The following is a 26,819-nucleotide window of genomic DNA, read 5'->3' as shown; positions in this document are numbered from 1 at the left end:
ATTATTTACGGCGCTTAGAGGCTCGTAACTACTTTTCTAGGGCTTAGAGGTCTTTAAAAAAACGAAAACAAAACGTTAATATATCGTGTCATAAACAAATGCAGATCTTGAAGGCTATGTTTTTGCTGGTTGCATGCAGCAGACGCGATCACGGGAGCCACAAACACGTCATAGACGTCGGGTTTTGGGCACCACCATTTCCTTCCTCCATGGGCACCACCTATTATTTAGGGCACTTTGAGGTTTGCCAGTATATTTTATAGAGCTTAGAGCTACAGGTCTAGGTTCTTCATTTAATGCAACGAAATAAGTCGAAAATATTATGTCAGCACATTAACGATCATAACATACAGCAAACTTGGCCTCCAATGTGCGCCTGCTTTCTGTAACTATACACAGCGCTGCTATCGAATCCTAGCCATATAGTTTCTCACTATATAGTGAGAAGCTCTATGATACTAGTAAACCAACGCCGAAACACTTAAAATATAGTTTTGCACGTGTTATTCCGGTTTTCTAACATAGGCCAGCATGCTACAATATTCCACTAAACAAAGAAAATCTTCTCCTTGTGCGTCGCAAAGTTGCAAGTGTAAACCACCGCGTTTAAGATCTAGTGCAGAACTCCGTGTGACGCCTCTGAGAACCGGTCGCTAAATGTAGCGAAATTGGCTCACGTTAAATTGAAACTGGCTTGAAAATATCCCTGGCTATCCACCCGCATCCAAATCCACATCCATATTTTTGCGCAGCCTTTGCACGTGTGTTGACGGCTGCGATGGCACGTAAACCCAAGAAGAAGGTAACTATTAGACTTTCTTCTTAACTACACTTAATGTTTGACATTTTTTACGGTACGGAACGGCACTCTGATGCAGTAATCTGCGTGTCATTCTGTAATATATTGAAATGTGCCGTAAGGTTGTCTGCGTGCTGCCGTGGTGTTTCATGTAGTGTCAGTGCATTTACTCACTCATATAGAAAACTGTTCGCGAAATTTTCTGTTGTTTACGGCGTTACATAGGTACAACAAACTTGTGAACGGGATCTTCGACTGTCGATCTTGTTGATCAGTCACGTTTTTGACGATTCTTCGAAATTGTCAGCCAGTGACAGTTTATTGTACTGAAATATCTTGTAGGGAACTTCGGGAGCTGCCACACATTACATAAGCAGAAGGCGGGCTTGCAGAAAACTTCAGCTATCATTGAAGGATTTCAGGTAAGGGACAACTGTGTTTCTGCTTCTCATTATGAACGAGTGCCAACAGTTGTGTAGTGACGAAAGTAAGACAATGAATTGTTCACGTTGGGGTCATTTTGCAGGAGGCTATGTATATTGAAGGGAATATACCCAGTAGAGCCAAAACATCGACGACATGTCAATCACGGAAACTCTGCCCACAACACCTTTTACCTGGTAAAGGACATCAAGTTCATTGCCCACGAGCCCATCATCCAGAAATTTAGAGACTTCAAGGTACGTACGCTATATATCATTCATTATTTACTTTCACGTCCACTTTAGTCTGATGGAAGAAAAAAAAAACTTTTAGAAAGTGCTCAATTCTTGTAATAAGCATTTCATATAGCCAGCCCCTTATGCTCAACTTCCTCTTGCAGGATCTGTTTGACAGAGCACCCCTATGTTTTGTGAAAGTTCTGATAATACTGATATTTAGCTATCTGAGCATGTAAAAAAAAAAAAGAAGAAGGAAGTGTTAATACTTCATCACACCATTCCAACTTTCATATTACCAGATATTAGAGTCATGTGCATCCCAAAAAAGTTTCAGAGCAATGGTTTCATTACTTAGACATTTGCTTAAGTTCGCTGTTTAAGCAGGACTTTGATATTTCTAAAAAAATTTATTGTGCTTAAGAGATAAGAGTTTCTTACACCTACGGATCTGTACATAAATGTTCTTTACGTCCCCAGATATTCATCAGGAGACTTAGGAAAGCTATTGGCAAAAATGAGCGAGACACTGCTGAGCACATTCGTAGCAATGAACCTGTATACAGAGTTGATCACATTGTGAAGGAGAGGTAAGCTTGCATGATTTTGGCACAGCGCACTTTGGAAGCATGTGTGTGGTTGCCTAGCATTTCTGTACATTCCACATGTTTTAAAGATGAGAAGGGCTTTTGAGCGTAGAGCAATGCTTTAATCTTCAGCATGCTTGAATTGAGACTTGCTGGGTTTTCCTGTCTTTCTTTTTAAATATGAAGAGCCATTGTGAGCAATACTTTGACCAATTTTAGGACCTAAATTTGTGCTGTTTCATCATTACAAGATTGTGATAAAGTGTTTCTTTTGTCTGCCAGATACCCTACATTTGTGGATGCACTGAGGGACATTGATGATGCTCTCTCTATGTGTTATCTGTTCTCATCATTTCCAAAAGGAAAAGTTGTGAAACCACACCTTGTACATCTCTGCCGCAGAGTCATTGGTAAGTTGCAAGTGTAGCAATAGTGTGGTTCACTGACAGTTTTCACATGGAAATTAGGAAATTTTAGAGATCATTTCAGCACTGTATTGCATTTTGTTGTGCTCTCTTTATCCATTGTTAGGAGAGACTACCACATTAGTATTCGAGCACTTTTAAAAGCATAAGATCTGCATTACGCATTGTACTGGCCACATTCTCTTATAATGAATAGAAAAATTGTATTTTTACAAGTCTCAATGCAGATGAAATGCTTCTTCTATAAGTGGGTGCCATTGTACATGTGTACCCTGAGGAGGTTTCTTTATATTTATGTTGGTTAATTACCTTTTGCCTCCTTAACTTGCAAGGAGGTTGGATGGGACATTGCATCTGCCATTTTGGAGTACCACGAGCATAGTTGTATAATGCTGTGCTTTAATTGATTATACTTATCACTAGCACATTTATGGCAGCTGTGTGGCACTCCATGACATTTGGAATGTCTCATGTTATCTTCCTGTAGTAGCATAGATCCCAAGTTTCCTCTTCTGGTCACTATCTCGTCTACAGTTTTGTTTAAGCCTGTCAATGCATGCACATTCATTGCAGTTTAATACTGATTGCTAGGCATGGTCTTTTTAGTTCGCATCATTCAGTCGCATTGTGTCTTTGCAGTGGAGTTCATGCACTACGTGATTGAGACACGAGCACTGCGCAAAGTGTTTGTCTCTATCAAAGGTTTCTACTACCAGGCAGAGATCATGGGTCAAACAGTAACATGGATTGTGCCCCACAATTTTTCCTTCCGGGTAAAGTTTTTGATTCTTTAGTGGCCAGCGTGTGGGTGTGTGTGTCTGTGGCTGAGCGGCTGTTATTGTTCTCATTATCATTTTAGCAACCAGTAGATGTGGACTTCAAGATCATGGTGACCTTCACAGACTTTTATGTCACACTGATGGGCTGCGTCAATTACAAGCTGTACCACTCACTCAACCTTCACTACCCACCTAAGGTGAGTGTGCCCCTTGCCAAGCCCCATTGGAAATATTGGCTAAATGCTGGAAGTTGTAGGGCTCTGTCTAGGTAGTGTCTTGCTGCAAGAATTTTTCAAATCAGTTTATCGTTAGAGGAGCATGGCAACACGACGGAGGCATGCTTCCCTGAAAACCTTGATACTCACCTTCTACCTCAACTAGTGTCCACAACTGACTTTTCTTCCCTGGCTTCACCCATACCGGAGCCGAGCGACTGTGTCACATCTACGTCATGAGTCCTTCCTCCTTTTCTTTCTTCCTCTTTTTGCTGCACGGTGCACTCCCACTGGCGGTATTGCGCATTCTGCATTAGATAATTTATCGAGGTCATGTGCCCTAATCGGTGACGTTGAAGGCAGTGAGTCTCATGTAGAGGCATTGGTGCATGTGACTTTGACTCTATCTGGAAGCAGGGCTTCCTCAAGTGGAAGGGCACACAGGCTTCTGTTTAAATTTCAGCTGCTTTCGTTCCCTGCTGCTGCTTAATACTTTTCAGACCTAATTGCTGGCGCATGATGTATACGCTGCGCTTGTCGATTTGCAATGCCAGAACCTGGCGAGGAGCCCTTTCACCAATGCTAGTAATGGATACTAGTATAGCTTAGTTATAGTCAAACCTTGTTGTAGCAAAGTCACATTCAACAAGAAAACAACTTCATTATATCCTACATTCATTATAAGCGTACTTCCTGATATCGGAAAAAGAAATATTTGTGGTTGGGGTGTCTGTAAAAGAAATGTGAACATGATGCTTTCAACAGGCCACGAAAGATTTCCCTGGTGATTTTGATGGCCTGACGGCTGCTTGCCGTGCCATACTATAGAAATGAACAACGCTAAATTACAAAGGCACTTTGCACTGTCGTTATAATATGCAACTGTGCAATCAGTATGATCCCACGGAGTAGAAAAGTTGGCTTGCCGGCTACTAGTCAGTCAAGCCGAGGTGTTGGCTAGAAAACACATTCACATCCAGAATGTGCCATTTCAAGTTGCTCTTGCTGAGTAGTAATTGACATTTTTGGTGCCAGAATACTTATTTCGAGCTGTGAGCAAAAAATATTCACTTTGTAGTAGCCAGTAGTCCCGCATATTTTCGTTTTCAATATATCAGTAGAATACTCACTAAAATAAAGCACAGCCAACCAAATTTTAGATTTACTTCGTTATATTCATGCTCATTATGTCGAGGTTCGTCTGTACAAGCTATTTTCTTGTTTCAACCTATGGACACAGTTGCAGGCAGGGTTTGTGCACCTCCTTGAAATCCTTGAAACCCCTTAAATTTGGAAAAAAATATTCAAGGGCCCTTAAAACTCTGAAAATAAATAAGCTCCTTGGATTCTTTGAAAACTGTGGTTGGGGATAACTCTTGAACATTCAAAGTACCAAACTCTCATAGGGACCAGGCCATAGACACTGTCTCTCGGGAAACAATCCTACATATTTACTTTTGATAGTGTCACTAAACAATTGCAATGTGGCATGTCCACAGCTACCAACGGCAGGCTTGTTTAAATCACTGTTGTCATTATGGACACATTATTATTAGTCAAAGCCAGATCAGGCAACCAAGCCTTGCCACCATTTTGTTGTTTTGCTAGTCGATTCACACCACAGCCATCATGGCTACATTTTCGAGCCATTTGGCAATTAGCACAATGAGTATTTTTGGCTGAAGTCAGACATTACTAACCATCATTCTAGAAGGCACTTGACACCATTACAATGGGAAAATCAACTAAAGAAAGAGACACGAAGAGCTTGAAGCATGTGCTTAGCTCCAAGAAATTACAGTCAAAAATGGAGATTTCAGTATATTTCAGTTCATTGTATGAATAAGCCTTGTTTCCTTTTTCTTGAATTTCGGCCTATATTTCACTCTATTTCAGTTTATTGTATGAATAAGCCTTGTTTCCTTTTTATTGAATTTTAGCCTCTGGCGTCCTTGAAATCCTTGAATTGTCCTTGAATTTTGAGTCAAATATTCTGTACGAACCTTGGCAGCAGGTATACTTCAGTGTGAATGCATGTATTTTGGCCAGTCAATTTCTATTGCTCATTTCCCATTTCTTCGAATCTGCATGCATATGTTTATGCTCATCGCTAGTGTTGGTTCATCACTCTTCCCTGGCTAGCTGATGCATGTTTGCGCATTAGGCACATTATTAGGTTCGCAGGTAGGTACATTATTTCATTACATGCAGCTGCCTTAATGGCTATGTCTGAGATGGGACCTTTTTTATGGCATTGCTACATTATTTTGTTTCTATTTTCCCAGAATAACATACGTGCTAAATCCGATATAAAAAGCTTTGTATTCAAAGAGACGATTAACGGGCTGTGAGCAGCTGGTTTCATGGCTTTTGTCTTTTGTTTGCAGCTGGAAAATGAGCCTGCTCAACCTACTGATGCTGACGATGAAGATGAAGTATCAGAGGTAACCACTGTTTTACCATTGTTGAAAATTTTGCTGTACAGTGCACATATTCTAAAAACATGAAGCATTTTTATTCCCATGTAGTAAATGCACGAGAATCAGGACTTGCTATTTTAATGAACTGCTTCTGTCCCTGTCTCATTCCATAAAAATAAAATAGGTGCATTGGCTTAACATAGCTTCCTCTGCAGCCCAAGGTACAGTGCTCAGCGTTTGAAACGCAATACTCGGAGCGCATGGCTGCTGGCACATTTTGCACCATTGGTGGAGGCTGGTGACACCCAGCTGATGCATTTTTGTAACACGTGGAAGTGAGAGCCTTCGTGATAAGTTGTCACTGCATTCAGCCCCTCAGTAATCACCCAGCGCTCACCAGTTGTTGGCATTTTATGTGGTTGTTGCAGTTGGCCTTTGAGGATGAACTGTGATACTTATAAACTGAACAGCTTTAGGACCTCTGTTTAGTTTTCGACAGGTTAAGCACACTTTTTCCTGGGTAATGTTCTGGTAGGGCTAACATGTCTTTAAGGTCCCTTCCAGTTCACCCTACATGGTACTGCAGTCAGCAGACAGGCTGTTCTTGCAGAGGTCCACTTGTAAATTTTTGAGGGAGCAATTGAATCTCTACTTCCAGCAGGCTTTCTTGTCGCCGAATTACACCTGTGATGTGACATTTCCAATCCTGATGGCCACTTGCATCCTGAATTTTGTGCCTGAATGTGTGAAAATCATCCTCTTGTGCAGCGCGTTGCTTCCCTGAACAGCAAGCTCAAGTCCATCCTCACCAGCGTTGTGGCTGATGATGCAGCTCAGCTGGATGACTTTCCTGAGGTGAGCTTTGTTTTGTTCTGTTTACTGCATTGCCTACTTGCCCATAAATTTCATTGTCTTAGAGGGATGCTGTTGCTGCTCTTTCAATCGGGTAAATGGATACTGGGATTTTGATGGAACTTGTAGTGTGATATTCTGAATGGCTTGTACCTGCTTCATGGAGTGTTGGGACTTGTTATTGGTACGCCAAACCTTCGCCCGTTCACAACCTCGTTGACATGTTGTCGACAGTCCTTGCGCTGCCACATTCAAGTACACTGGAAGTTATACGGCTGGCAGAGGCCGGGCACTTCTGCCTAGAGGTTACTACATTAGCAAGTTGCATCACACAAACACTTCTTTGTGTACAAACAATATGTAAGTGAGGTACAAGTGCTGTTACTACTATATCCTACTATGAAGTACTGCCCCTGCTTGCTAGGATGCATCTTCTGATGCTGCGAGGCAGTATGGGAACATTCCCTACTATTGTGAATCTGCCTGATCAACTTACCTTTGTTTTTCATCATTATGTGGCATATTTTATGTGCTGGGTGTGCGCGTGACAGCTGTGGAGTACTTCACTGTCAGACTCACTTGCCGCTGCACGATGCCACAGTGGCCTTTGCACACACGAATAAGCAGTGTCTTAACCAGCTGTGCAACATGACGCCATTTCTTAGGGGCCTGTGTTCTTGTTTCAGGTTGAAGGCGAGAGTAATGTGGACATCAAGAGCGAGGAAGAACAGCAGAAAAAGTTTCTGAACCTGTTTTCTGGACTCAAAGTCTTCCTGGGACGAGAGGTGCCTCGGGAATCGCTCACGTTTGTGCTGCGGTATGATGCATTTGATTTGCCATAGCATTCACGCATGTCTTGAGTACTACTACCCTTCAGCATTTTATTTCATTTTACTGTTGTCATTGGTGACTGGAAGACCTTTCCTTTCACTTTCTTATAGTAGAAGCGTATGCCTTCTCTGCGTAACATTTTATGTTTGATGGAACATGTGGTGTATGTTATGTGTACTTGAGAATGCATGGATCTGTGCTGAAGATATTTTGTACAACCTTTCTTGTTATTCTTGCTGCTATGCCCTGAACTATGTCATTTCAACACAAAGGCTGTCATGCTATGTTAACATTACATTGTGCCTTATTGTCAGTACAACAGTGAGAGTAGGATGCTTTAAAGGGTCCCTGAAACGGTTTGGACAAATTTTGTAGACGCGTAGGGTGCAGCTACAGTAGTACATTCGCGTCACAATTTAAGTGAAGCATCTCATATTAAGAGAGCTAGGGACGATTACAAGTTACCCTCCTCCCTAGCCATGCATTTCCTCCTCAACTCACTCGCCTGTGATCAGGGATAAGCTCCGCCTGCGCTGGCTCTACGTCATGTTGTGACGTACGTTTTCGTCTATTTCCGGTTGTCTTGGAGCCAGCGCACGAAGGCTCGCCAACCTCTCCGCTAGCTGCCCGGCCGTCGATCCCCAGCGAGAGCGATCAAGCAGCGTGCGTTGCGATCATTCCGTCGCATCGCCGAGCGTGTCCGGTATTCCGGTAACCACAGGCGGGCTGGGTGTTTTGACGGATATCCAGATGCGTAAAATAAAGCCCCTCCATACCGCTGTGATGAAGGAGCTTCGTAGACGTACGTGAGCAGCCTGATCGGCATGCATGGTCCAGCCATCTGGGGGCGCAAAGCTCAAATAGCCAAATACAGATCTAATATTCCTGTAACCAAGTGTAAAACATTTGAAACATATAAAAAGACAACGTGTTCAAGATTACGCTCCTGCCAAAAATTTGAGCCAGCAGCAAAGTAGAAAAAACTTGGTTACTGCTATATTAGCTGTGTGTTTGGTTGAGCTTTGTGCCGCCAGGTGGCTGCACCGTGCAAGCAGTTCACGTTTGCCTCTCCGTTCATCACGTAAAACGTGGTAAAACGGCCTGTACACTTATGCTTGCGTTCACCTGAATACCAGACAAGCTAAATTCTATTGTGCAATCCTTCGACGTGATGTGACGGCCGCAAACGCGTAGATGCTGGCGCCGTTTGGATACCGTCAGTCCGATGCGCTGCAGCCACTGCGCTCGTCTGCTGCCTTGCAGCGGGGCACGGTGTCGCAGCTTGACATGTCACCGATCGCTACATTTGCAGCCCACAACGCAAGGGCGAACCATGGTGCTTGCGAAAAGAAAGAATAAGACCAACACTGACCGCGCAGCTCTCGTCAACACGGAGCACATTGTAACACAAGCAGACGACACTTGCTGTGGGCCGGAAGTGCTTTTTGTGTAGTGATACATGTCCTTGTGCATTCTCTTTCTGTTACTTTCTTTTTATAGAAACAAATTAACGAACATTTAAACTATTACGAACAACATTTGTTCACCATAATGTTGGAAAAATTATCGATGACGCGCCCTGGGCAGCCAATCGGATAACTGGCCCAGTGACGTATTCTGGGCAAAACACGTCATCTGGGCAAAAAAAATCAGCCGCTTGGCGTGCTGCAATCGGTAGCGATGTACATTTTTAAAACCTTATAATAAATTACACGCTTTACGTGGAGCGCTTAGATGCGTCAATTAATGATCAGAAGAACCTACTCTAACAACTCAGTACGTTTGTACACAATAGTCAAAATTGTTTCAGGGTCCCTTTAAAGCTTGCTGCATAGACAGGCAAATAAATTGTATTCAGCTGTCACTTTTGAGAGTTCCATATAGTGTGTTCCATCATCATCTTACATGACGTGACTGGATAGGATGCTCATTTGTGTCAAGCTTCATCTGCTGTAGAAATAAGTGAAGATGTTTAATCTAGTAGCTTTAGTTATGCCTAGCACACCCTTTTATACTTATATTTGCTGTTTAAATGCTAACATCAAGCCACCATTATAAGTGCTTGATTTTCACTGTTTGCATTTGACTGTAAGCATGCAAAAATATTCCTGTATTCTGGACTGAAGCTTTAAGCTCAGTGCAGACACATAACAGTAAGAAGTTACAGTTGTCAGGTTTTTAGGTTTTGGGGACATAAGAGGAGTGCACTGGAATAAATATTACTGGATGGGGAAGTGGAGATGGTAAATTGATTGAATATCTCAAATGCTTCACTTCCACTTGGCTGCAGTTCTTTTGGTGCTGAGGTGTCTTGGGATGAATCACTCTTCGTCGGTTCCACATTCTCCGAAAAAGATCCCACTGTGACTCACCAGATTGTCGACAGGCCAGAAGTGAAGAAGCGCTACATAAACAGGTATGGCTCATTTTGTTGTTGCTGCACGGCCTCTTTTATCAAATGTTCAACACTGCACTTTGAACTTGTATTGAACATATCAAATTGCAGACGCATAACTATGGGGAGCAGAAACAGCAATGCAGGTGAAAAGGAAAAATACCTTCCAAATACCATGCAGTCTCCATACCTTACCATACCAACACCATACAATACAGTCTCCAAATGCACCAAATCTCTATCCCCTGCTACTTAAACAGAGGCCAACGGCTTTCAAATAGCAGTAGCTGTGTGATGGCAGGTTTCTTCACAACAGTGATTGTCCGACAGTCCCCTCACTTAATCTTCAGCCTCCTCAATGGAGACATTGAGGGTGCAGTTGGCGCCGTTAAAGCTGATTGCGATCAATAAAAATTTGTAATAGCAGTCAAAAAAGCAACCCAAGACTGATTCGCAATTTAACACATATAGGAACAAACCTAGACGCACAGAACTCATGCGCCACACCGGAGATTTAGTCCTTCACATCTTAAACTTGGATTGGCTTGGGCCTTGATTTGGTGGAGTTAGCTGTGACTGGATTAACTACGCAGGCCGTTCCTTTCAGTTTTGAGGAGGCAGTGATTATGTACCAAAATGTTGCTGTTCTGCTTGACTGTCAGCTCGGGGGGTCGAATTGGCATGTGGCTGTGCAGGTGGACTGTGATGGAGTCTGATTTCTCACGTCGCATTGTAATGTGTCAGAAATTCTCTCATAGCTGTTCAAATTATTGGTCTGCGACTGTACTGTTTCACCGAGGCCTAGTGCCTTACCATGCATTTTTAACAGCGCTGTCTCAGAAATTACAGATCACTGAGCGAATGCAGCTGATTCGAGCTGGGAATGCAAAGGGAACGATAATTACACTGGTGTGCCCCATAAACTATGTGCCTGACAGATAACGCCACAGCACTTAACGATGGTAATTTGGTGGTGATGCGGTACGCCTTAAATGCCTAATTCTTTACTGCATCATTATATTTTCTCCAGTTCCATGGAGAGGTGGTGCATGCACTGTGTGCCTAACCTATCACGCAAAGCTAAAGGGGTAAATTTCCGCAACACGAGTTGTTACATTGACTAGTGACACATTCTACTTTGGCTTTGGGCTCAGGTTTGCCCAAAAGGCGGTCTGTGAGAGCGAGAAATTTTATTAGAAATCACCATTGCACAGTTCTAATAATTCGATCTTACGATAGTTTGTTGCCATGTGTATGAATCTGCTGGGTGCATCGGATCAGTTTGAATTGAGAGATTTTAAATTACCGAGATATTACTGTAAAATGTTCTAAGTATTGCAGGTGTAACACTGACGTGTACCTGATGCAGGTACTACGTGCAACCACAATGGGTGTACGATTGCGTCAACTACCGCAAGCTCCTCCCGGAACAAGACTACTTCATGGGCGAGGTTTTGCCCCCACACCTGTCACCATTTGTGGAAGAGAAAGAGGGAGACTATGTTCCCCCTGAGAGGCAGGCCATGCTTCGACTACAGCGTGGCGAAGGTTAGTACTATCTCTTTTTGCGTTCTAGACAATCATGCTCACTGATGATGTCACACCATGGCGTTGTGCTGATACCATTGTTCTATGTTACAAGTCGCTGAAATCTGGGAAGCGCATCATATTTCTGAATGCAAAGTTTTCCTTGTGTTTGTTAAGTGTACTTAATTTTTACCAGAATTTTGGTACATGTCACTGCTGTTTACTCAAAAGGCTGAGAAAAAAAGTTTGTCCCCATGCAGATAGAGTAAATTACTGATTGGTTCATTTGTGTATGGAGCATGTGGTTGGATACACAATTCGATAGGGTCATTGCTAAAGTGAGATGGTTATGGTGTGAGTGTAGAGGTGAACACACATGGTGAAGGCCAATAAAGCAAGCATGCATTTATAAAGGCAGTCACTTAAATTATATTACAGTTGAACCTTGATGACATGATTCCGTTTTGTATGATTTCCCAGTGCCAACGTTTCCACTCGAGAACTCAGAAAATGACCCACTACAGTTACGCTTCTTTTTTTACCGGTTGATAGGATCTTGCAAAACACAGTCGGCACCAGCGTTCAGTACATCGTCAAACTCCAGTCTTATGATACAATTTCCTGTTGCTAGGTCCCATTTGGTCCCATGCACACTGTTGAGAACAGTAGCCACTCGCTGCAGCAGCTTCCGTGCAGTATTCGCCCACCCATGTCACGTGAGAATGCCATTGTGCACTCGGTTTCTATTCCAGTACCGGCAAATGTCCTTGTAGGTCATACCATGCCGCATTCACAGCTATCGCCTCCAACCCGAGCTCGATAAGCATCTTCACCTATCTGTGTCACAGCACGCATGGCATTGTGCCATTGGAAGCGTACTGCATGCTTTTATTAGGCAATAACCCAAACACAGCCGTTTTCTGCTGCAGCTGGCGCTAAGTGAGCGTCATGTTTTGCTCTGGTGGCATCGTACTCTGGCTTCGTTCACCAGCTTGATTTCGTTTCGGTTTCCCGTCACCGTCGTAAAACGCTACACAATAGGAAAACACCAACACTTGGTGTCAAGCTGGCCCCACCAGCTTGACGCCTGTCGGCATCTCGTGCCGCAATGATTCGTGCGAAGTGGGCAAGTCAAAACTTTCCCGCCAAAATGCCCCGCTTGAAGAAGCTGCGAACCCTGGCCGAATTCGAGGAGTGCAAATGTAAGCTCGGCGCGCGTGGGTGTCTCGCGCCACACTTTGCGAAATTGCGTCGATGTCAACTACAGTTGAGTCTACCAAATTTTCTGGTGACTTTGGATCATACATTTTCCCAGTTCGTACGTTTCTTTCTCCCGTTTTTTTCCACAACGTATCAACAAGGTTCTACTGTATTACAGTGAGCCGTCATTGCCAGGTTGATGACAGCGAAGTTCTCCACATGCTCTCCTCACACAAACCAGGTGGCACGCGAAAGAACATCCGGACAGCAGTGCCAGCAGTGCACCAGGTTGTCTGTTCCATTGGAACAGCGATGAACTTAATATGTGGAACAAAGTTCACCTCATGCCTTCCCACAAGTGGTAACACAAGTGTCGAGGAGGGATGAGGAGGTGGCGCGTTGTTGTCGTGTCTGGAAGTCACCACTTTTGGGAAACTTGCTTCAGAATGTTGCAGTTCGAGAAGCGTCCAAGGCCACCACTTGTGGGAAGGCGTGAGGTGAACTTTATCCCAAGTATTTATTGAATCGCTGTTCGAATGGAACAGAAAACCGGCCGCAACTGGAATGTTGTCCACATATCAATGAGGGCTTACCATATTCTCGTTATTATTGCCTGGTGTCACCATGTTTGTTTCACTGTGAGTCATAACCAGATTGCGATTATGAACACAGCCACATGGAATGCATAGCAGTAGCAGTTTCGGTGATTTCAACCACGATATGCGTACTAGATGTTGCTTATGAGTCTGTACACAATATACTACTCGCATTAAGATGAACCTGAAGGAACCTTGGAAACCCATTCAGATATTTTTGGTGAAAACTGCCCTCAGGTTCTTTAACAAATTGTTTTTGTTAGCGAAGGGGTGAAATATTTCTCTGAGCTCTAAAAGAATAGTATTTATCATGAGCTCTGCGCAAATAAAGACGATGCTGTCCCATTGTTCAATAGCTTTCTCAGCCTGCACGCCAACAGGAGATGAGATGGCCGCTAGTCACAGACCACAGGTGCTTTGCTAATTAAGACTAGTTCACTCCATACACTATCAGGCGTACCTGACCTACTGTATTTACTCAAATGTAATGCGACCGCGATTGTAACACGAGGGTCCACATTCTTCCAGTCACGCGGAATAAAAAAAGAAAACCGCAAAAGTAATGTGAGATGAACAGGAAAAGAAATGGTACCTTTATTCAAGGAATCATGATTTGAAAAAGTTGCCACTTATCATCGTCTGAGGAGAGGAGACAGAGCTTTCCTTGGGCGGTATTTTTGGGCGATCACTTTCACAAAATTTCACGTGAATCGGTGCCGAAAGCGTCCCCGACAAGTGTTTCTGGTACTGTGCCAAGCTCGCTATTAGTGCCAAGAGCGTTGTCGGCTGTATATTTAGACGGGTTTGATGCTAAGATGAGCCAAGTCTCGCAAAAGTGAAACTATGTTCAAGAGTGATCACTGAGAATCAAGTCATCTTCTGTTCTGCGAGCTCTGTTGAGTTTAGTACTTCTTAAAAGACCGCACAACCATTTCATTCGGGGACAGTGCCAGGCTTCGTAGAGAACTATGAAGTCCACAAAAGCCCTTCCGAGCGGCTTCACATTTGAAGAGAGCCTCCTGCTAGACCCGCGAATCGTCAACTCATTGACATTGAGCCGCCGAACTGAGGCGGAATTTCCACCATCTCGGCCATCAAAATTGTTTGTCTGTCTAAGCGGGTGTCATATGGAACGCACTGCGTCGCCATAACATTGCGAATGAACGAAGTCGGAAGCGTGAAAGGATGCAGGGTACTGCAGCACTGTAACTGTAACACCAGTCACAAGCACAGCGAAAATGGTGTTGATTCCATTAAAAAAGAAGTTTTGACTTTGGTCGACTTGTCTATGGATTGGATCGAGACATAATGGTACAGGTTGCCAATGTAACTTCTTAAAAACCTCGGAATTTAGGATATTTGTTTTAAAATGGTCAATTTCGCTGTTACTTGAATGTAACGTGAGGGTCGAGTTCAAGGCAACTTCAATCATAAAAAAAACTTGCGTTTCAGTCGAGTAAATACAGTACTGTAGCTCCTCACATATTTGTACTCCAGCATCTCTGCATTGACACAACAGAACGACAACCTGTTGGTTGCCTTGGAAAAAAGCATGTTTTCTTTATCATGCCAGCTGCCAATTTTTGGTTCACTTTTCCAACAAGAAACAAAAGTACGACTATACAGTCTACGCTCGTTGTAACGCAGTCTACGCTTGTTGCAACGGACCAGCGTACAACAGACTTTCGGATGTAACGGACCACATTTCAACCTTAGTTTGCTCTTCATTAATTCAATGAAGTCGGACCGTGCTACAATGGACTATCTGCTACAGCGGACGAAATTAGCAGGCAATTATTTTCAAAATCGGGCGTATAAAGAGTACTTATGCCGTGTCGACACGGGCTGACAACAGACTTGCGAGGGTCAGCCAACAATCGCAGGCCTCAATCGCTCGCTCACGTGAGGTAGGAAAGCGGGGCGGAAGCGCGCCGTCTCTTTTGCGCGCGAGGCACGAGGGGGCGTTCACCTCCAGCGGTGGCTGCTCACGGAAAGGCTGGGTGCCATATCTTGAAAGCAATCTTACTTTGAAAGTACAAAGTGCATTCAGTGCCGGTAGCTTTATATGTGCTGTGCTTTCGTCATTTAGTTCGCTCGCTGCTCCCGCCGCACTTCCTGACTGCAGCGTTTTGACAGAGACTTTCCACGGTCATCGAGCGAGATGTGCTCATGTTTACCTGTGCGTGCGTAACAGCGTGCTTGTTAATTTAATTAGTAAGCGAATATTTACAACTTATACAGCCAATAAATCTGCTATCCTTACTTCGTATAGCTGTTTACTAATTTGCTATTGCAATCGATGCTTTGCCTTTCAGAAAAAACTGCGATGATTTTTTTTTACATTTTTTATTGGATGTGCGTCACTCACTCTTTGCAATAACATTGTTAGACATCGCGACCAAAGTTTTGGATATTACGGACGTTGGATAAAACGGACATTTTTTGTCGCATTATGAGGGTCCGTTCTAACGGAAGTCAACTGTATACGTAAAGCTAACAGGCAATGAAGCCAAAAAAAAAAAGCATTCAGCTACCATGGAAATGATGGTTAATACTACATGGCTTTGTTGAATCTTCGTGCTTGCGGCAGTATTTATTACGCTTAACCTTTCTTAATTTCCACACACTCATAGTTTTCTAAACATCACAAGGCAATTAGCCTCTGTGCATGTGCATAATCATTGCGGATTGTGGCATTTATGAAACAATATTTTGTTAAAAATGATCACTTTGTAGCTGTTTGAAATGAGAAGGGCAATGTTTAGGCAAAGCCACATGCATACTTGCAACTTCCATAGACACTAACACCAGAGTTCCGTCAAGTAATTTTTGTTGGAAACTCTTTGGCACACCTGAGTCTGCAAGAAGCTAACTGAGCAAACGCACTTTAATAAAGGAGCTATGCGCATGAAGGCATATCTTTGTTGCACACAGGATTTTTGGTGCCGTTTGTTGTTACACTGCATCATTTCGTAGAGAACAAAGCCGGCCACTGGCTCATCTATAGGGGTGTTCTCTGCCCCTGGTCTCAGCAAGTGCCACCTCGCTCCTGTAACAGAGCTCAGGACTATCCTAGCAGTGGACGAGACCTTTTGTAGCTGCCTTAGGGCAGTTCTCCTGAAATCTACGGACCTACAGTTGTTCTCAATAAGGATTCAAGGGGGTCTGTGGGGCCACCACACAGGAGTGTCTGTGACATGCTTGTCCTTTTGAGACACGTTGAGCAAATAAGAAAATTCTAGTGAGTCAGAATGTGATGACATATCTAAAGCCACATTCCTCGAAGTGACTGAGACCAAATCAAAAACAAGAGACAGGTTTGATGTACCTTGAACAAGGCTTGACTCCTAGTGTCCCTTTTTTTTATATTGAAATTCAAGTTGAATAGAACCCTCATTGACAATAAATTGCAAATAGCGTGTATAAAGCATCTGAAATGTGCTTTGGCAGCCAAAGATGGTGTGTTCCAGTTGTGGCCCTTGTTTGGTTCATACTTATTCATACAGAAAATGTAGTTGAGAATGTTCTTGAGTGATCGGTGATGGCTCCAAAAGGTTTGCGAAGTCTGAAGTAGTGAGAACCCCTGCTTTAAGGTATTAAAACATACTGCTTTTTCATTTTCATAATCTGCCGTGGGAATGGAAGAACCTGTGGTCAGTGAAGTGGAGAGCATGGAAGAAGAAGGCACGGCTGAAGATGAAGGCACTGCTGAAGACGACGACACTGCTGAGGAGGGCAAGGACAGCAATGACATTCCAGGTGAGTAGCACAATTGCAAGCAGAGGATTGCAGAACTTAGATTAGTACTGACACATATTTTCAAACTTGTAGAAACTCCATGATATGTTTTTCTATGTAAAGGGATGATGTTTAGCGAGTGTGGACGTTGGGAAACACTTATATATGCTATCCTAATTTGATACTGAAGTCATCTTACAATACCAGACCTGGCGTCGTCAACATTATTGTCTCGTCATGACACAGAGCAAGAATAGCTCACGCCATGTACACAACTACATAAGGCTGGGTATAATGGTTGAAAAGCTTGCGGCCCTTACAAGCAATGCCTAATGACTTCAAGTGTACCAGAGAACTGGAAGAATGCCAACATTATACTAATCCATAAGAAGGGAGACGTTAGAGAACTGAAAAATCAGTATGTATGTATGAAATAAAAAAATTAATAAATAGAATTGGAGGAAGCTTAAGCTTCACTTTTAAGAGTGGAACGCGATAGCATTCAAAGATCCCTGACTGCTTCTCATCCTTCCCGACAACTGCAGCTTAAGCAACCGTAACGGTTACCGGGAAACACTGGCGGCGAACGCTATGCACGAAGGCGAGCTTTCGGGTATAGAAACGCGGCCTCTTGCGTGGGGCTATCCCGGAGAATATTGCACAGCCGCTGCCAAAAAAAAATTGCATAATTTTTAGGTGTACGTTTTTTTTTTTTTTCGTGCTTTTAATATTTCAGTCTGAGAAGATTTAACATAAAAAACATGCGCTGTGGGTGTTTTGTTTCGTGACATTTGTTTTTGGATTGTCATTCTCAAAATTCCGAGGAATAGCGTTGCCAAGAATGCAAGACAAGGTATGAGCAACATTAATAATAGAATGGTGTGGCTATATAACCCACATATACCGCATGTCAAAGAAGAAGGCGTGGCATATACATGTACCTAAATATATATGGAGGGCCTGTGTGGTTGGGGATGATTTTCTCTGCCACCCGCCGAAATCGCACGCCGACGCCGAATTTTCTGCGACACAGGTTAAAAATTACAGGCCCATTAGCTTGCTTTCAATACTGTATAAAATATTCACCAAGATAATTTTCAATAGAATCAGGGCAACACATGACTTCAATCAACCAACAGAGCAGGCTGGCTTCAGGAAGGGTTATTCTAAAATGGATCACATCCATGTCATCAGTCAGGTAATCGAGAAATCTGCGGAGTATAATAAACCTCTCTATGGCTTTCATAGATTATGAAAAGGCATTTGATACAGTAGAGATAGCAGTCTGGAGGCATTGCGTAATCAAGGAGTTCAGGAGGGATACGTGAATATCTCCGGAAATATCTACAAGGATTCCACAGCTACATTGCTTCTTCACAAGAAAAGTAGAAAGTCACCTATGAAGAAGGTGTCAGGAAAGGAGACACAATCTCTCCAATGCTATTCACTGCATGTTTAGAAGAAGTATTCAAGCTCTTAGACTGGGAAGGCTTAGGAGTGCGGATTAATGGCTAATGTCTCAGCAACCATCGGTTTGCAGATGACATTGTCCTATTCAGCAACAATGGAGACAAATTACAACAAATGATTAAGGACCTTAATCAAGAAAGTGTAAGACTCGTGTTCAAGATTAATGTGCAAGGAAACAAAGATAATGTTCAATAGCCTGCAAGGGAACAAGAATTCAGGATCGCCAGTCAGCCTCTAGAGTCTGTAAATGAGTATGTTTATCTAGGTCAGCTACTCACAGGGGACCCTGATCATGATAAGGAAATTTGCAGAAGAATAAAATTGAGTTGGAGTGCATATGGCAGGCTTTGCCAAATCCTAACTAGGAGCTTACCACTGTCGTTGAAAAGAAAAGTGTACAATCATTGCATTCTACCAGTGCTAACACATGGGGCAGAAACTTAAAGGTTAACAAGGAAGCTCGAGAACAAGCTAAGGACCGCACAAAGAGCGATAGAATGAAAAATGTTAGGCCTAACGTTAAGAGACATGAAGAGAGCAGTGTGGATCAGAGAGCAAACTGGAGATAGCCGATATTCTAGCTGACATTAAGAGAAATAAATGAAGCTGGGCAGGCCATGTAATGCGTAGGGTAGATAACCAGTGGGCTATTTGAGTTACAGAGTGGATACCAAGAGAAGGTAAGCGCAGTCGAGGACGGCAGAAATCTAGCCTAGGTGCCTTGTTTTAGAAGTAATCTGCCGTGTGTGCATACAGTGGGCGTGCCGATATGGTGTGGCGGCATGTGCTTTGAGTACTGGAGGTTGCGTAAACTTGCATTTCGGAGATACAGATGCAGCATTTGCTCCCAGCTGCCTGTGCTTTTGAGGATAACATCAGCTAACTGCGGGCGACACTATCAGCCGGGGCGGCAGAGTAGACGCGAAAGCATGGCTGGAATGTGAAGATATCGTCAACACGGCATGTAACCGTAGCTTTTGTCGCCGACTCTCAAATTCGCCAAAGTGATTTTTTTCTTTTTCTCATTCAAGTTCGTTTTTTTTTCGTTTGCCCAATAATTCAGAACATTTTGCGGCCCCTTCTGTGTAAGAGACATCCATTGGCGACTGTACTTATTGGCATAAAAGGCCGAATTTCAATACAATGAAATTTCATTGTAACAAAGAAAATTGCTGATTTTTTCTGATATAAATTGCTGATATAAAGGTTCAACTGCGTAAAATGTTCAGGGTACCGTGATGGCTCTAAGTGAGGGTTTTCTTTTGAGCCATGTCACTATTATTAGTGTAAATGCGTGACTTCGAAATGAATTGCACCATTTGTAATGAAATTTAGCTGTGTGCACAGTGTCAGAACGCAAACTGGCGGCACTGTGGGCAGGTTGAATGCTCCAGAGCTGGAACGAGCATTGTTTTCAATGCTTCTTAATTTCTTGCAAGCGAATAAAGTGACAACTCACTGCCTTGAAGGAGAATTCCAGCACCTCCTGCTTACACCGCTAAACTAAAGCATGCTATCAAAATGATATGTCGCCTCGCGGCATATAACATGTCATGATCAACGTCAGACCTTCCTAGCTAGTTATCGTTCATGCTAGTCATGCCTGAAGACAAAAGTAAATTAGCGAGAATATTTCTGTATTAGTAGCATTAATGCTGGAGCAGAAAACTAAACTAACGAAACCAAATGAAGCTTAAGCGTACATCACTATAATTTATTAAAATGCCTGCCTAAACTAAAGCAAAATCCGCGACTTAATACGCCCTCATGGTATTTAAAATATGTGAAAAGAAAGCAATGGTCTACTCACCGGAAAGAAAGAAGTTGTCCCAAGTGAAATATTTTGCACATACCATCATAGTGTCAGTCACCTTTGCCCAATGTGCAAGTTCCTTATACGTCTCCGATGCGTGTTGTCTGCTTCTTTAGGGAAACAATCAAACGATACATTGCTATCTTTCCACTGCGATGACAAGTATAATGGTACACAGCAAAAGTCTTTCGGCATCCGTATTTAAAAAAAAAAAAGATTTTTTCGTACTTATGCGCACAGCATCAAGGTGATTTGAGAACTACGAAGCATTCAGGGCGTGCTGTGATAGGAGACACTCTTTCGCTTCAAGGTGGAACTTTGATTGGCTGGTTTGTGGTGCGGCCACTAGGTGGCAAGCTATTACTTGGAGTCGCGAATTCAGCTTATAAGGTGTATGGATGTGTTTGTGCACGCATAGGTTATATACATGTATGTACGATGTGCTTCTATTTGGAACAGCCAAAATTTGAGTGTGCGAATAGTAAAATTACCAGATCAAAGCAAATACAATTATTAAATAAAGATTACTTTTGAATATCAAATTGAATACTGAATATTTTCTGATTTCTAAACAATGTAATATAGAAAGGTTGCATCGAGTCTGTGCCATAAAGAAAAGGCTTGCCTTACATTATTTGATATGTGCAATGTCATTCACAACTGGATGTTCGCTTAACTGCTTAACCTTGCTTTTGCCTAATTTTGAGGCGTACTCATTGAATGAGTGGGAATTATTGTCCGGGGAGTTAGTTGCTCCATGCATTTGCTCAGGAACTCCTGCCTCTGACACTGTTCTTCACATTTTTGTCCGTCTTTCTCACTGTAAGTTTCACTTGTGGTTGTTAACTTGATGTTTCTGATATTTGAACAGAAACGAAGATATGAAAAGTTCAAATGATGAATTCTTGAATCTAATAGCAAAGGATCTTTATTTGAAATTTTGAATAATTTGAGCATTCCTAGCCAAAATGTATAAGGACACTGCAGTGGATATAACAGCCTGTTTAGGCACTGCATTACTAGCAGCTGTGAATATCAGGAAATGTGTGGCAGTCAAAGAATAACTAATTAACATGTCTACTTAGTATAATAATCCTGAGACTAGCATAATTTCCAAGATATTCATCCTCAAACTTTGTCAGAATATGCATGGATGTTCCACTTAGCTTTGTCCTGTATTGCATGATGAGAGAAACTTGAGAAAACATTGGTCCAACACTGCTAGTGATGCATTGTGGAAAAAAGGACGTTTTGTGCACTGCACTGTCTTCAAATTTTTGGTTCTTTGTTGTAGCACATGGTAATGCAAAGAATGGAAGTGGTGGATGGTCAAGTTTTGCATTTGCTTGCTCAATGCTACGCAATCCTTTTTAATTGGTAAATAAGTGACAAAGCATGGCGAGCAGGCACTGTGAAATACCAAAAAGAGAGCTGTTGTAGGAATTTTAGGGCGGCATCACCGCATGTCTTTCATTTTTATGCCCTTTATTGTATACTGAGCCTCCACTCACAATACAGCTGACCTTTTGCAATCCATAAGTGCATTCTGTAAACTTATATAAACTTAATATTTCTCTTTTGCATCCATTTAACGATGCTGCATGGTTTGTTACTGCTGATCACAGTTATGCGTTGTCAGAGTGACAGTCCTAGACCTTTCCGCTTGTGCTAAAATTTAAATGACCGCTAGATAGTTCAGTGCAACCCAATCGCATTCTTTCTCAGCAGAATCGGAAGGCGAGCAAGAGGAAGAGAGTGGTGGCGAGGACAGTGGAGTCGATCAGCAGGAGGACAGTGAAGACGAGGAGGAGGAAGACAGCGACGATGATGAGGAAGCGGTTCAGAAGAGCGCGAGCAGAAAGCAGCGTTCTAAGGAAGCGAAGAAAAGAAAGCAGCCACCCATGGAACCCGAGCCTGCTGTTGCACCCAAGAAACCCCTCATTGGCGTGCAGGCTGCCACAGTCATTCGGGAGGACCCCGAAAAGGTGGCTCAGAGGATCAAGAGCGAGGAGAAACGCCTCGCCGTTCTCATGATCCCCAAAAAGCACAAGCGGCTCTACGACAAGATTGTCTTCGGCCAGAAACGGCGAGCTCGCGAGGTAAGCCGCAAGTTCACATGCTGGACTTATGTGGTAAACGTGATCAGATTTAAATATGAGCTATTAACTTCCTGTCACCACACAGTCAATTACTTCTTATGATTTGCTGAAATATTCGGTGCCATCTTGCCGTGGTCACTTGGAACAGCTTGACAAATGCTGTTCACGATTTGCCCTCCAAGCCTGCATGCGTTGTTGTAGCACTGACACGCAATCAGCCAAAAATGAGGTGCCGTCACTGCAGCACGTGGCAACTTGCACAACATACATTACTCTGCAACTCTCGTGATGAAAGCTGACCGCACAAGCAGTTCAGCTGCATGCAGTGGCCATAGTCATAAGCACCACATAAGCCATGCCTCATTTTTGCTTTGGTGGTCTAGAAATCACATGAACGCGACATATTGCTTGCTGGCTTGATTGGATATCAATTTTCACCCTTCATTTGGCTCTCTAAATTTGTTCAGCAATAATAGTCATGGTCAAAGTGTACCAAGGCTCCTGATAGGGCCAACTGTGTGCAGTACGTCAACAAAACTGCATTGGCATTTGTACATATACTTTAAACCTGCAAGTTACTAGGACTTTGACCTCCTTTCTTTGAAACTGCCCCCATGTATGAAAACAATGCACATGTTTTACGCCAACAATTACTCAAGCTGCCCCACCCAATTGTGGCACATATTAGGACCTTGTTTAGCATTGATTGAATCTAGTGTGAGAGTGGTTGATCAGTCAAAATTTTTAATTGCTAGAAAAACCTCCATAGGGAAGTTTAAAAAAGTAACACCCTGTGTAACAAGATTTAGTAGCCATGAAATATTTGTTTTTATCACGTTACTGCATCCTTTGAACATTTCTTAGTTGGCGTCGAAGGTATTTCACTTTGACTCATTGTACATTTCTGCTGTGAATTCTCTGCATCGTGCATTTTTTTTTTCTGGTGAAAAGAAATTTTGTATGAATGTGCGGTACTCTCAGCATGTGACATTTGTGTAGTTAGTGTTCGAGATTTGTACACTTTGGTGCGGAATTTGCATGGAATGTTACAAACCACCAAAGCAACATGGGCAAAGCAACGCACGTACAGTTCTGGCGGCATGCACGATCAGCATGCTAGTGTTCCAAGCATTTGATTACACGTAAACATAAGCGTTCAGATAAAAATTCTGTAACAAATTTTGCAGTGTACAATCACTGAGAGATTGAGTTGTTCAGGCAGAGACTCTTTAGTTCACGGCAAGAAACAGAATTGTTGACTACCCTTTCTTTCTTTAAACCATTATGAACCAAACAGCTGCATCATTACAGCAGTGCGTCAGGACATGTATGCACTACCTTCGTAACCTCCCACTGTGCTGACAAAGAGCACTTTGATAAATGCAAGACAGAATAATGTCACAGTGTTATCTATCAATGTGTGAAAAGAATTGGGGAAACTGAATGTCCCTTGGCTTTATATGCAAATCATTTAACTAGTTATTAAGCCCCATAATCTGATTCGGTTTATGCTCCCACGAGGTCACATATAGTCATACCTGCCAACTCTTCCGAATTTTCCGTAAAGTGTACGAATTTGGACCCGTCTTACAATTTTACGAATGTCGGCTCAATTTTTACGGAAAAGTGGTTATATTCGCGACATATATTTTTTTTTCAATTCCTAATAAAGTCACACCGTTGTTTGTGGGCAGGGGCGCCACTTACATAAGGGTGCATAGAGATTGGGATGTGCGCCGTAACCTTTATTGTCTGCAGAGTAAGGACATTTTTCACTCTGTGACGTTGCCTTCGTCATCGGGTCATTCGACGACCTGACTATGGCCAGAAGACACTGGTTGTAGTTACTCTCAACATAGAGACCCATCTGTACGCAAGTGGCGCCCCAGAGATGACGGCGATTTCGGGTTGATGCGGCAGGCACAGTTTCTGTATTGGAGGCTGTGGCTTGTCGTCTCGCCTGTCACCTTCGCTAGGCTTTTTTCGCGAGTATGACCTGTTTTGTGGGCCTTGCTTTTTTTCTGTGTGTGTGTGTGTGACGTGCTGCTGCATCGGGCGCAGTGCGACTCCGGCACTCCGGTGTTTAGTAGCCGTAGCGCTACGGCTGCGAAGTGTGATGGCGTGCTCAAAGCCTCGTCAGTACTAGACTCTATCAGTACTGACAAGTGTGTTTGAAGTCGTACTCCTCGGCAGAATTCCCGTGCCCCCCTCCCCCGGTCACGAGTTTACGAATTTGAAAGTCTTGAGGTTGGCAGATATGCATGTAGTACATGCACTTGGGTACCCGAGAAATAAGGAGGGAGGAGGGGGGATTGGGCACTTCATCGGCACAACTTGTTTAGCATTCTACATTCTACTGGGTATGGCTATCGCTGGAGTTGTAGTTTCTTATGAAGCAAGGCATGTATTTATCCCTTCGCTACTAGTATTACTAGAGATTATAATTTTTAAGTAAAGTTCATTTCTTCAATGCTTTTATAGCTTCCGTGTCAGCTCGGAATTGTAGTTACTTGATTGTGCTCTTGTGTTACTCAGACTGACTGTTCTCACTTTTGTGTGTGCATTACAGGCAGCAGCATTGAAGCAGAAGAGGGAGGAGATAAAGAAGTCGTCAAAAAAGGCAAAAAAGAAATAAAGAACTCATGGGGCTCATTCTTGTAACATAGTAGGACACTGTGAGGAAATGGCTGTTTTCACATTGTAAACACTGTTTCAGGACAATAGCCATTTGACACACATTCGCTGAAAATTGAGACGCACCAGCAGATGTGTTTGCTAAAGTACGGTGCTCGGCGATTGAAACGTGATCTCGGACAACATGGCAGTCAGAACTTTTTTGCGCCACCGGTGGGCGTTGGTGATACTGAGATGATGCATTTTTGTGTCATATGAAAGCGAGAAGCTTTCTCATGCATCGTAACTGCATTCAGCGCCCTCAGCAATCGCCAGTGGCACAACAAGCGGCGGCCGCCGTGCTGTTCGAGATCGCGTTTCAATCGCCGAGCACTGTACATCATGTCAGCGTCATTTTCTTTTGATAGACTTTAGGAAAGCAGGCACATTCTTGGCTGGGTACGTGAGACGACTGTACAAATGCAGCAAAGGCAGCATGGATTTCTGTAGGGTAATAAGATGTAGCCTCTGTCAGGACATTTATAACAAAGCATAAGCCTTTTTGACCTTTCAAGTGTGGTTACCAAGTGTACCTGAGTAATACTTCACTCAGTGTTACAATATTTGTCCTTGTACTCACCAACCTTCCAGCATCTGATTCCACAAGAGTGGAGGGCAATTACTTTGTAACTGAGCACTTTCATGAAATGCTCAAAGGGACTGGAATAGGAGGGGTGTTTCTCAAGCAACTTCTTATTGATGTATTGCCGAGAAGCCGTATTGAAGTGGAGCAACTTGTTGAGTTCGGGAGTGTGAAAACCCTCCACTCAAATTAGACAAGACAAGTATAACGATAAAGTTAGACACAATTTTTGTTTTCTTTTATGCTAAATGCTTAATCAAAATTTCGTTATCCTTATGTTATCCCAATGTTTCTTTTTAAAAGTTCCACAAACATGCAAAATTTGGGAATCGAACCCACGACCTCTCGGTCCGCGACGATAGATCGCCGAGCGTTTAACCTATTGCGCCACAAACGCATTTGCAGAGAGCTACACAGACGCGCTTTATATATCTAACACTCCTCCGTGTACCCGCGCTCTAGCTCGGGGCGGTGCCGCCGCCTACGAGCAGAAAAGAGAAGTACTGCATTATGACACTAACGCGCACCGACAGTGAACGCTTCGGTGGTCTCAGCACTACGACGCCTCGATGCCAGCATTCGAAGGGACGCTGGCATCAAGAAGCACTACCAACGCCACCTAGGTGGCGTTGGTTGTGGCGTTCACCGTACTCAGCACAGCGGAGCGTGGCCTCCGCAATTAGCTCTGAAAATGTTTCTGAAGTTGATCGCGGAGGCTGCAATTACGACGCGCTGTACGCGCTGATTTGACTCGGTGACGATTCAGTTACGTGCTTTGTCTTGCGCGTTGTATTAGTGTGTCAGTTACGTGCTTCGTCTTTCGCGTTGTGCTAGCGTGTGCAGCGTAGTGCAGCTTCCATATGCACGACGGTTGCTCATGGTCATCGACGTTGGTAGTCGTGATGGAGGAGACGTGCCACCAGGCGTCAGCGTGGGTGCATCAACGCCTAAGGGCGCTTTAGCCACAAAACACCAATAGATTATTTCTTTAATTAGTCCTTCTCGTGTGTAGTTTTTGTCATTTGTGTGGCCAAAACCCCTCATGCGTATGAGCCATCTTTCAAGGCTGCATCAGCAATCGTGACTACAGGGGTAGTGTCACTTTGGTCGAATGCTGCTACATGCAGAAGTTAGTGGCCGTTTGTATTCATTACAGTA

General features: G+C 43.2%; 1 protein-coding gene across 2 annotated transcripts; it reads left to right on the top strand.

Annotated features, from left to right (window-relative positions):
* Window positions 1–703: 703 nt before the first annotated feature.
* LOC119446597 (pescadillo homolog) lies at window positions 704–25,070 on the top strand. Of its 2 annotated transcripts, none has more exons than XM_037711073.2 (15): window positions 704–802; window positions 1,142–1,221; window positions 1,326–1,479; window positions 1,939–2,048; window positions 2,328–2,455; window positions 3,110–3,243; window positions 3,330–3,446; window positions 5,852–5,908; window positions 6,653–6,739; window positions 7,423–7,553; window positions 9,858–9,983; window positions 11,332–11,510; window positions 16,931–17,044; window positions 22,035–22,405; window positions 24,975–25,070. In XM_037711073.2, exons 1-15 carry the CDS (start codon window positions 779–781, stop codon window positions 25,038–25,040), a joined length of 1,878 nt encoding a protein of 625 aa, XP_037567001.1. In that variant the 5' UTR covers window positions 704–778; the 3' UTR covers window positions 25,041–25,070. The 2 variants fall into 2 exon arrangements, with proteins under 2 accessions (XP_037567001.1, XP_037567000.1); XM_037711072.2 differs by having other exon boundaries at window positions 22,032–22,405.
* Window positions 25,071–26,819: the final 1,749 nt, after the last annotated feature.

This window comes from Dermacentor silvarum, chromosome 3 (assembly GCF_013339745.2).
Source record: "Dermacentor silvarum isolate Dsil-2018 chromosome 3, BIME_Dsil_1.4, whole genome shotgun sequence".
Taxonomy (NCBI): Eukaryota; Metazoa; Arthropoda; class Arachnida; order Ixodida; family Ixodidae; genus Dermacentor; species Dermacentor silvarum.
Note: the sequence above shows the minus strand (reverse complement) of the source record. Positions and strands in the feature narration are given on the sequence as shown.

Excerpts from the sequence above, each read along its gene's own strand:
- LOC119446597 (XM_037711072.2), top strand. The coding sequence starts at position 779 with ATGGCACGTAAACCCAAGAAGAAG. Across the intron at positions 9,984-11,331 it reads AAGAAGCGCTACATAAACAG|GTACTACGTGCAACCACAAT; the intron begins GTATGGCTCATT and ends TACCTGATGCAG. Across the intron at positions 11,511-16,930 it reads TCGACTACAGCGTGGCGAAG|AACCTGTGGTCAGTGAAGTG; the intron begins GTTAGTACTATC and ends TGGGAATGGAAG.